This window comes from Euprymna scolopes, chromosome 15 (assembly GCF_053919585.1).
Source record: "Euprymna scolopes isolate OS-2025 chromosome 15, ASM5391958v1, whole genome shotgun sequence".
In the NCBI taxonomy this organism is placed as follows: Eukaryota; Metazoa; Mollusca; class Cephalopoda; order Sepiida; family Sepiolidae; genus Euprymna; species Euprymna scolopes.
The window spans coordinates 127,547,443-127,558,648 of NC_136496.1; the positions used below are offsets into that span (position 1 = coordinate 127,547,443).

At 37.1% G+C, this 11,206-nt stretch overlaps 1 protein-coding gene across 2 annotated transcripts in view; it reads right to left on the bottom strand.

Annotated features, from left to right (window-relative positions):
- LOC145294125 (glutamate--cysteine ligase catalytic subunit-like) overlaps positions 1-11,206 on the bottom strand; it is a 218,146-nt gene that overhangs the window by 71,568 nt on the left and 135,372 nt on the right. For both annotated transcript variants that reach the window (XM_080141228.1, XM_080141229.1), the window contains exons 3-4: positions 8,132-8,251; positions 6,379-6,444 (exon numbers count right to left, since the gene is read on the bottom strand). In XM_080141228.1, the coding sequence (XP_079997354.1) occupies positions 6,379-6,444; positions 8,132-8,251 (186 nt within the window). The remainder of the gene's footprint in view (positions 1-6,378; positions 6,445-8,131; positions 8,252-11,206) is intronic.

Below are 11,206 nucleotides of genomic sequence, written 5' to 3' on the forward strand. Positions count from 1 at the left end.
CTAAAATCATCACTAAATATTAAAAAATACATGTTCTTTACTCTATGGCTCTTGAAGGAGCCAAAAGTACTGGGGTACACAACGTGTACAACAAATTCATCTTTCAGTTCTAACCTGAACTTGAAAATCACGCATCTACAAAGGATCAAGGTAAAAATATGCAAACAAGTCATTTGCAATATTAAATGAAATATGCCCTCAAGAGAAAAATACTGTCCAGATATGCATAAATATAATTATTAATATTTACGATTATAAGTCGCTTTAAGATTATTAACGTTGAGCCTTGTCAGGGCAAATAACAAAAAGGCAATCATGCAATGTTCGCAACTTCTGCTTGTTAGAACACTCTTGATTGCTTTACTGTTGTGCTCGCATTTGGCATTTATAGGCGTTTAATTTCCTTTCTCACAGCAATTGATGCTGGCCCAGACGTAACATCTTAGCAAATAGAGTCAAAGGTGACTTTATATAAAAACAAACTGTAGCACCAGAACGGACACCAAACTTTGCTCCCAGTCAATAAACTAAGGAGATAGTTGCATGTTGACCAAAGTGGCACAAAATGACTATCCCTGAAAGTACCATTTACACTGGCTTCACTGTCATCTTTGACAGTCATTCCAAAACTTCATTTACACTCAGTTGAGCATCCAATCAAATTTATTTGACAAAAATAAAACAAGCATGATTCAATTGCCATGTAGGTATATAAATATATTGGTGTTCCTGGTTTAGGACAACAAAATTAAAGAAATAAAAAAAAAAAAAATTGTCTTTGCAAGCCAACAACCGCCGGGTTTGAGATCATCACTGTGACCAACCTTCATCTGTCTGTTTCTCTCCGACCTAATCTGTCAACTCCTTTTATACATGTCTCCCGCGTGATTTCGCATGACTTCCACCAGAGCACACCTTTTAAAACTATGGGTGCCATCATGATTTCTCTCTCTCTCTCTCTCTTTTGCCCAACCTCGCCCGACACACGCGGTAAGATCTCTGTTCGTTTAATCTGTTTTCCCCCTTTATTTTTGTCCATTCCTTCTGCTAACTTTAAACAACATGCCTCCCTGATCTCTGGATCACATTTCATAATCCCTCATCCACTGTGGCGGTCGTCTTTCCCTACTTGGTCTCGCCATCCTTCCACTGCACATCGCTTTCCACGGGTTCATTTTGCACTGGCCTGATATCAAGAATATGTCTCGGTACTCCATCTACCGCAATGTTGTTGCTAGCATTATTCCTGATTATGCGCCTCTGCTCCACTGTGTGGTACATCGCGCCCCTGGGGACTTCACCCATACTTCATCACCTAGTTTGATGGTCCCTGTTGCCTCTGTCTCCCTGCTTGCCAGCTCAACCTTAGGATGCCTCCAGGAGTATTTGAATATTGACAGGTGTGGAACTGTCCCTTGCTGTTGCCCCGATTTAGGTGACAAATAGTACCAATAGACCGCTTGCTTAGGCGAGATGTTCTCTCTCTCTCTGCCACTGCCTTTATCGTCGGGTGGTTTCTTTCCACAATCCCATTGCCACTGGGTCTATAGGCAGCTCTAAAGAATTGATGGACATTCCATTTCTTTAGCACATCCGCAACTGCTGCCGATCTAAAAGCAGTACCATTGTCGGTTAGAAGCTCTTCCACTGGACCACACTCCAGAAACACCACGTCAAGGGCTGCTGCTATTTCACTGCCCGTTTCCCCTCCCAGCCTTTTCCATAGAGCAAAACACCCGGGGCCACAGCCGACCATTGTCATGTAAAGCCCACCCCTGTAATGGGTCACATCAACTGCGAGTCTTTCCCAGGTCCCAGTCACACCTAGTTCTCCAGCTTCATGTGCCATTGGAGCAGGGTCAATTGACTGACACTTGTCACAAGTCCTAACCACTTACTTCACTTGTTCCTTTGGGACACTCGGATCAACTTTCTCACCAGGTACAATGTCCTCTCTACCCCCATATGGTGCAGATTGTGCAACTCTTGCACCCCAGAGTTATCCAGATAGATGAAAACATCCACTTCGTTGTTCTCAGAGGCAACCATGATTACATGCAGCTTCAACGAAAACTCCAGCATCAGCTCAGCCAGCATCCCGAACCTGCGCTTCACTAGCATCTCTGTTGCCCCTTTCGTTCTTATCCTTTTGTCATGTGAAATCATCATTTTCAGCCAAGCAAACACAGTGGCAGAGTCTGTTTTCACACAGATGTTGCGTAGTCCCCATTTTAAGGCCAGATTAACTCCTTTGGTAACTGCATCCAATTCTGCTACATTGATGTGGCTAGCATCATCCTCCTTCCTTAGCCAGGCTGCATCCCCTGCAACCACTCCACCCACTTCCAAGACAACCCCTGTTGCAATACTGCTTGCATCACACCACACGACTCCATCCAGTGTTCACGGCATGTTCCCGAACTGGATCTTGCTTTTCCACTTCTTTCAGGGCCTCTTCAATCAAGGCGGTCGTTCTTCCTCCCATTCTATCATCCCATCCTCTACCTTCGGCATGCCTCTTGATGTAGCTGCATGCGGGTCTAAACCAGCCAGCAATGGGGTAATGCCCGATCAGTCTGCCGCATATCAAAAAAAGCTCCCGCTTGTTGAGCTCTTCTTTCATTTGTGGGATCTCATTTCCCCTTCGAAATTCCAGGGAACGCGATGCATTTCGTTTCAGCTTTAGTTTCAAAGGTGCTCTCCCATCCAATTTTTCCAGTGCCTTGGTGGCCAACCCGAACTTCTTCAAGTGAACCACTACCTCCTCTACAATTACTAGAGTTTCATTCATGAGAATGTTGTCGATATATGAGCTCACGGCGCCATCTCCCTTCCCCATTTTTTCTAGAATCTTCCTTAGAATGGTTGACATGATCTTGGGTGTCGAGTTCAGCCTGAACCCCACCCTCATAAGGCAGTAGGTTCTGCCTTTATATCTGACCAACTGGTACTTCCAGAGTTTCTTGGCAACGTGGAGTTGCAAATAGGCAGATTTTAGATCAATCAACTTAGAGGCACCATTAACTTACCTCCATTCTCTGATGGTCTCAGTGCATATATATATAGCGTCACCCCCAGTATGGCATTCGACGTGTCAGTTCAATTCTCAGAAATCTAGTACTGGTCTGACCTTTCCTTTTGTTGGGTGCAGAACGGCCATTAATGGCAAGATACCCGATTCGACGTCATTGGTCCACGGCAACAGTATTCCCTCCTCGATCCATCTGTCCACTTCTCGTTCAAAATTCTTTCTTGCTCATCCTTTGAGCGAGTTATCATAACATGCAACCCTGTTTGTTAGCATCAGTGGTTCATTCTTCCATGTCCACTGATTCCCATCGAATTCCACTTTAAAATCCGGATCACTGATTGATATCCATTTCTTTTCTCCAACCTGTTTGATTCCTTCATTGACCTGCTCTGTTACTGCGTATCCGACTGGTCCGAACCTCACGCCATTCCTGCCGACTGTGACACCTCCAAGTCGGCATATTACATCCATTCTGACAATCACTTGGACACCAGGCACCAGGCGATCAGTGACAACCGCATGGACTCTCATCCGGTGATCCTCGATTTCAATTGTGACAGTCCTCCTCCCTCGAAATTTCACTCATGATCCATTGAATGCCACTACTTCGCCCTTCCCTTTCCATCCTCTGACAAGGCTTGTGTGCACCATGGTAGTGGTAAAGCCAGTATCAATCAGGGCCATATTGTGATTTTACGTGACTTCCACCAGAGCACACCTTTTAAAACTATGGGCGCCATCTTGATATCTCTCTCTCTCTTTCACCCAACCTCACCAGACACACACGCAGTAAGACCTTTGTTCGTTCGATCTATTTTCCCTTTTTTTTCTCCTTTCCTTCTGCTAACTTTAAATAATATATACACAGAAGAGAACACAGTAGCACAGCACCTGTCCAATTTTGCTGCATTGTTGGCGCATTTATTACTTCTTTTGGAAGTTTATTCCAAGGTCAAGGAATCCCGATTCAGAAAGCATCTCTCCTCCGTTTTAATCAGAATTGGAGATGATTGAGTTTTTGTAGTTTCGAAATATATGCGGGAGTAAATAATAAGTCCTGAGGTAAATTATAATAATCATTGAAGACAAGGAAGTTGCAATGTATAGCTGACTCCAGTCTGGGCATCAATCTCAGTAGCAGATAGTCCGAACTAATTCTGTTAAAATGTACACCAAAGATCCACTGTCATAGCCTACTCATTCAAGTGCTACTGAGAACCTATCATCATATTCGATTTAATGTCTGTTTACACACTGGAATGTGTTATTTGGCTTTTAAAAACTGACTTTGAAACTAACTTATCTCTGGCCAGGTTTTTTATTTATTTTTTATTTCTCTATCTGCATTACTTCTTACCATATTACCATCTGCATTATTCCTCCCATATTTTCTCTTACTTTCTTAACTGTTCTACGTCTACTCATGTATTCTTTGAATGAATGTTACTAACAAAGTTTCCTATTTTGCACAAATTTCTTTCTACTATCTAGATTTAGTCAAGTCTAATTTGGGTTAGGGTTAGGGTTAGGCAACATATCATGCTTGGTATCCATGTGGTCAAATCAAAAGAGTTGATATCAATCATACTGCATGAAGTCAACCCACTTTTATGCCAGTTCTTCATCCACTAATGTGCTATAGAATTAATGTACATGGCTAAATCACACGGGAAACAGAGCCTGTAAGGCATCCCAAATCCCACCAATACAAAGTTTTTAATTAAACATGCTTGAATGGATTCTTTCTTATAGTTTGCTTCTAATCTTGAAGGAAATGTCAAATTTAAACTGCATATTTATTTCTTGTCAGAATCTTTGTAGCAATTTTGGTATTTAATTTGCTATGAGTATCTTGCACCAAGCAATATATGCTCTTCAATCCAAATGGAAACACCAAGCAATATATGCTCTTCAATCCAAATGGAAACACCAAGCAATATATGCTCTTCAATCCAAATGGAAACACCAAGCAATATATGCTCTTCAATCCAAATGGAAACACCAAGCAATATATGCTCTTCAATCCAAATGGAAACACCAAGCAATATATGCTCTCCAATCCAAATGGAAACACCAAGCAATATGTGCTCTCCAATCCAAAAGGTTGATATCAGTATGTTGCAGACATTCATTCTTACACACTTAAACCAGGTCTTCCTCAGTCTACCATGTTTCCTAGTGCTTGAGATATCTAGGCAGGTTATGGTGTTGGCACAAAAGATGGCACACTGTATATGGTCAATCCACCAGAGATGTCATATGCATAAGTTTCTAATGAAGCGCAGTTGAAATGACTTTTCCTCCAGTCTACATATCCACCTGGCACAGTCATTATGACGAAGCTGTTGCAGATCAGAAGCATTCACAGAACGTCCTACTTTATACTCCGTTGACATTTTCCAGATTTCAGCATATTAATATAAATTTCCTTTGTTCAAAGTTTGACTGCCAGGATTATTTTTAACAAGATCAATTGACATTAAAAAGTAAATTAATCTCATCTCTTTGCCCTGAATAAATAAAGTAGCTGCGTATCCAAAGATTGATTCCTATTTCAATCACAAAAATATTATGAACACAGGAATTTTTTATGTTTATTAAAAGTGAAATTCTTTTAGCTGATTATGGACTGTTAATCATTCTGCCATTTTTTAGGATTGTAAATTCGTAATATTGGGTGTCTTTGTGCCAGACTAAAATAATCCATATTAAGGAACAAACATCCCAAATCAAAATCGGTGTGGGCATACTTTTTATATGAAACACAGGGTGATGGCCAACAGTTAGGGTTAAAAAAGTCATGTGCATGTACTTCAGCTCCTGATAACTTCTTCCTTGCTTTTTTACCCCAGCTTAAACTGAAGGGGAAACTGTACTGTTTTTGAAAGAAAGACAAAAACAACGTCATTCTTTTTTGTATACGTTTTTTTTTTTTTTTCGCTGATTATTTTTTTCCTTTTGTTGTTAGGATTGATTTTTTTTTCTCTAGATTTTTTTCTCTTTGCCGGAAGGTCGCTCCAGGTGGAAATGAGAGTAGGGACGGGGTGCAACATGCTAGTGTGGAGATCTCCCATGAGGGAGGGAAGCCGCAGAGATGATAATTATTTCAAGAAAGTTTGTATATTAGATAGTGATTTGTATTGAAGGAGTTTAAAAGTGAGGGGAGCAATTCACATATTGTGAAATTTTTCCTCCCCATGTGTTGGATTATAAAATTCTAACTGATAATTAATTCAAACGTAACAAAACAAGTTTTTGTTTCTAACACAGAATTTCTTTTATTAAATTCTTTTCAAGATTATGAAAATTAAAAAAGAAAATGGCTGCAGGTGTGATGCATACCTTACCTGGGAAAAGATGTGATGCTCATTGGAACTTCGTCTGGACCCAACAATTTCCGAATCTCTTCTCGTCTATAACAATAATTAAGAAATAAAATAATTTTAAAAATGCAGGATATCATTTCAAATTAATTTTTGATGAGTTTTAAAAACAAAAAAATATTTTCTTATGAAGGATAAAGATATTATATATATATATATATACATACATATATATTAATGAAAACAAAGGGATGTAGTGCATACCTGGTATACACAATGGTAAACTTAAAACTAATATAATAACAGTATTTATATAGAGAAAATTTACTCCCAACCGAATTTAAAAAGCTCATATATATATAAATAAAATAAAAATTACAATTAAATTTACCAAAATGATCCAAGATGGTAAAACTAAAGTATATTATAAATATTAAAGAATTACTATTTATAAATTAATCTCAACCAGATGTAAAAGCTTGATAAAACCAAATAGGAGATAGAGCTTATAATAAGTCTCTTTTTGTCTCGGCAGCCGTGTCAAACGCATATCTTATTTTACTTTTATTAATATTATTGGAATTTTTTCCCCTTTTCCTTGTATATATTTGTGAATTATTCCATGGATTTCAGCCTTTTGGATTATTTTGGACCATCTTCCAATAACATGATTTCCTTTGATTTTACATGTGCGAATGGAAATTTAATTAACTTTCTTGGATTTACATTTTTGCATTTTACCGTCATTGGATAATTTACCTTTCACCAGACTATCCATTCACGTGAAATCACCTTTTTTTTTCACCATATTCCCTCTGCTTCACTTTTTGTTATCAAGTAAGATCTTTGACTTACTTGCAGTTTCATCAAATACTTGTGTGCAAAATCCGATCCCGCATTTTGCTAATTCCTACCCTCTGATGCGAAGGAAAGTATTTCTTCAAAACTCCGCGGATTAAGGATTATCCACTTATTAAGTGTTTCCTTTTCAGATTAAATATGTTTTTAACTCATTTCAAAGTGTTTTTTAACATGTTTTGTTAACTATTTATTCATATATATATATATATATATATATATATATACATGAGAGAGATACATATATATTTAGATTATATATGCATATAAAATGGAGTTTATCACACTGACATTGAGATTAAAAGCCTACTTTTCTATTTAAAAAACTAAAAACAATTTCCTACAATGGATGAGTGACTTCAAAAAGAATAAACATTTTAAAAGTTAGAATAAATGAATTCACATCAATTCATTGTGTTTTCAGTTTTCTTCTTAGATGATTGATTTCATTCAGCTATCATTTTCAGTTGTATTTATGCATATTTTCTATATTCTTCATAATCACATGATATTGTAAACTAACACAGACGGAATTTGATGAACGACATTATCATTATTATTATTTTTTTTGCAAATTTATCTTTTTAAAATGAAAGAATGTACTGACTGTTCACCGATGTTATCTATGCATATATATATTTGTTTAAACAGTTTTGCCGACCAAACTCCTGTAAGTGTTTGGTCTACAGACATGAAACTTAATATTTAAGGTATTTGAACCCATGCAAAACTTTATATTTGGATTTTAGCCAGGGAAAATCGGTGCAAAAGTGTGAAAATTAAAACATGGTAATTAAAAGTGGTGTGTATATATATATATATATATATATATATATATATATATATATATATATATATATATATACACACACATACCCACAAAAAAAGGTTCCAATAAAAAATTCCTAAAAATTCCTACCTTAGCTTCATATTAGCTTCTACCAGATTCAAATGAGCCAACAGACCACCAAACGGGCTCCCTGGAGTTCCTTCAACCATATACCCTGCATATTCTGGTCGCCAGAGTGTAGGTGTGTTACTAGAAAAGATAAAATAATAAAATAAACTTAACACAAACAATACAAACGCAAAAAAAAAACAAAAAAAACAAATGCAATCATGAAATTCGATTTAACATCTGTTTCATATGCTGGCATTTGTTTAACTTTAAGAAAAATCTCTGGCCAGGTTTTTACCCCTCCCTCTCTCTCAAATATATTCTTATCACTTCATGTTTTCCTTAACCTGCTATTTTAACTCTTCTACATCTCCTGACCCTTCAACTATTGTTTCAGTGTGGCCATACCATTCAAGTCTCCTGTAGAGACTTGATTCTTTAGTGATTAAAAACCAACTCAGAATCCAACTCCTAGGATTCACACAAGTTGGAATCATCCATAAACTAAGTGAAGCAAGGGTTGTACAATTCCCAATAGCACTTCCTCTGACCCAGCGGTGTAAAAGCTAGGAGCAAAGCAACAATAATAAGCTGTTAAGCGAATGTGATTTCAAAACATTTTTTCTTCTAAGATTCCCTTCCAATGCTTCAGAGTTGAGCCGCCATTATTATTACACACCTACGGATGAAATGATCAGAGATAGAATCATACCTTTCTCAAGGATATTACGAAAAGTAACTCAATAGTCCGGATTAATTTTAAACCAGCTTGCATTGCTAACTATTATAGCTGATAGTCTTTTTTTTCTATTCATTTAACATCAGTAACATTTCGATCTGCATCGCTATTCATTTAGTTTCACGTTTCACTCGTTTAGCATTTCTCACATGAATTAGCAGTCTCTCAAAATCACTTGCTTTCAAGTTTTCTATGGCTAGTCAATATTCTAGCAATTCAGGACATCTATGCTTCTTCTAATGGTTCAATTTAAAAGAAGAAGCCATCAAATGGCCATACCAACATAATAGATTCACCTTTAGGACAACCTTCATGCTGGAAAAGTGTTCTGCTTCAGCAATTTCTTCGACCTTATGTGTTATGTTTCATCAAATTTCATATTGCAGAGTGAGAGATTTGCTACTGCACTGCAAACAAGAGAGAGAGGATATATATATATATATATATATCTTTATTCGATTGGCAAAATTTTAGACTAATTATAAAGAACTGAACCATCGCGTAAATTCAATCAACTAAAAAAATGGAAAATGGGGTGAGGAAAAGAAAAAAAAATATATATATATAATGGGGCAAGTTATATGTACAATTCAATAAAATAAATAAGTCGATTAAAAACAAGATCGTTAAAATACACCCGAAGCGCTTTTCGTTCAGACTAACATTTTCAAGGGTCATAAGTCTGAAAATTATTATTTTTTAGAATATTTGGTAGTGGTATGGAGTAAGAGCGGAGAGGAGGTTAAGAAGAAAAAAAAAATAAAAATAAAAAAAATAAAAAACCTGACTACCCAAATAATTCTAATTGAAGCCGGAGGTTTCTCTGCTTGCACAAAGTAGGGGGGTTAGCAATGATGGCAAGTGCTTCGAGGACAGACAGGTGGAACTTTGTGCGTCCTCGGTACAAAACAGAAAAACACTCCGGAGAGAAAACAAGACCGCACTCCTTTTTATCTACCAAGTGTTGGCCGATGGACGATTCTATCAATTGAGATTTTCTGGTGGTAGGTTGATGATCTCGGATGAAATGGGGAACATGTTGGGCGATTCTGACCTGAAGACGCTGGGTCGCTTTGCCTATATAAACGGCACCACACCGACATTGAAATTTATAAATAATATTACTTGTTTGAGAGATAGGCAAGACACCCTCACGAAATGAGGGAAAGGCGGTTTTTGTGGAAAAAGCGATACGGAGTGATAGAGCACCAAAATTAGAAGACACCAGACAGGAAATCTTATCGCAAATAAGTTGGCCTTCAAGTCCAATCCAGGGTAACCTAAGGTATACCGGAAATCTACATGGACCGTATTTTGGTAGCTCAGAAAATGATTGAATTTTTTTATTAATAACTAAGTTAACTAATGGAGGTGGATATCCATTAGTAATAAAAATCCTTTTAATGTTTTCAATTTCCACATCAATAAAAGTTGGGGAACAGATAGCAAGTGCCCGATGGGTTAAGTTTCTAATAAGATTTAGTTTCCTGGTTGTGGGTGCAAAAGAATCCCAACTAAGATAAAGACCAGTGAAAGTGGGTTTTCTATAAATAGATGTCATAAAGGAAAGTCCACGTTTAGAAACTAACACATCAAGGAAAGGAAGGGAGTTATCTTTTTCCACCTCCATCGTAAATTTGAGAGAAGGGTGTAAAGTATTTAATAAGTGGAAAAAGGACACAGCTTCATCATGCGTTGCGAAACAAGAAAAAGTGTTGTCAACATAACGCATGTAAAATGCTGGTCTAGGGCACTTGTCAAACAACTTCTGTTCTAAAAAACCCACAAAAATATTGGCCAAAGTTGGGCCAAGGGGAGATCCCATAGATATACCGTCGAACTGGCGATACATCACATCGTTGAAACTAAAGGAAACTGACTTAGTAGCAAGTTCCATAAGTTCAACGAACACCGCCTCAGGAAAAGAGGGGAGGGGGCCAGGGCCTCTATAAAGAAAATCAGCACATATGTTAATGACCTCGTCAAGAGGGACATTGGTAAACAAATTGCTAATATCAAAGGAGACCAAATAACAGTTATTAGTGGTAAGAGGAAGCTCCATGATAGTCAATGCGAAATGAAAAGAATCAGGTGTGCAATGTGTTGATAATTTTCTTTTCCTCACCCCGTTTTCCATTTTTTTAGTTGATTGAATTCATGCGATGGTTAACTTCTTATAATATATATAGATATATATAGATATAGATATATATATATATATATATATATAAATTTAAAGGAGATTAGAACAATAGTCTAAAGAGCTGAGTGTATTTTAATGTAACAGTGAAATTACTAGTTTAATTAAAATACAGGAAATAGAAAGTGCTCGTTGTAATTTAGATATATAATAAGCT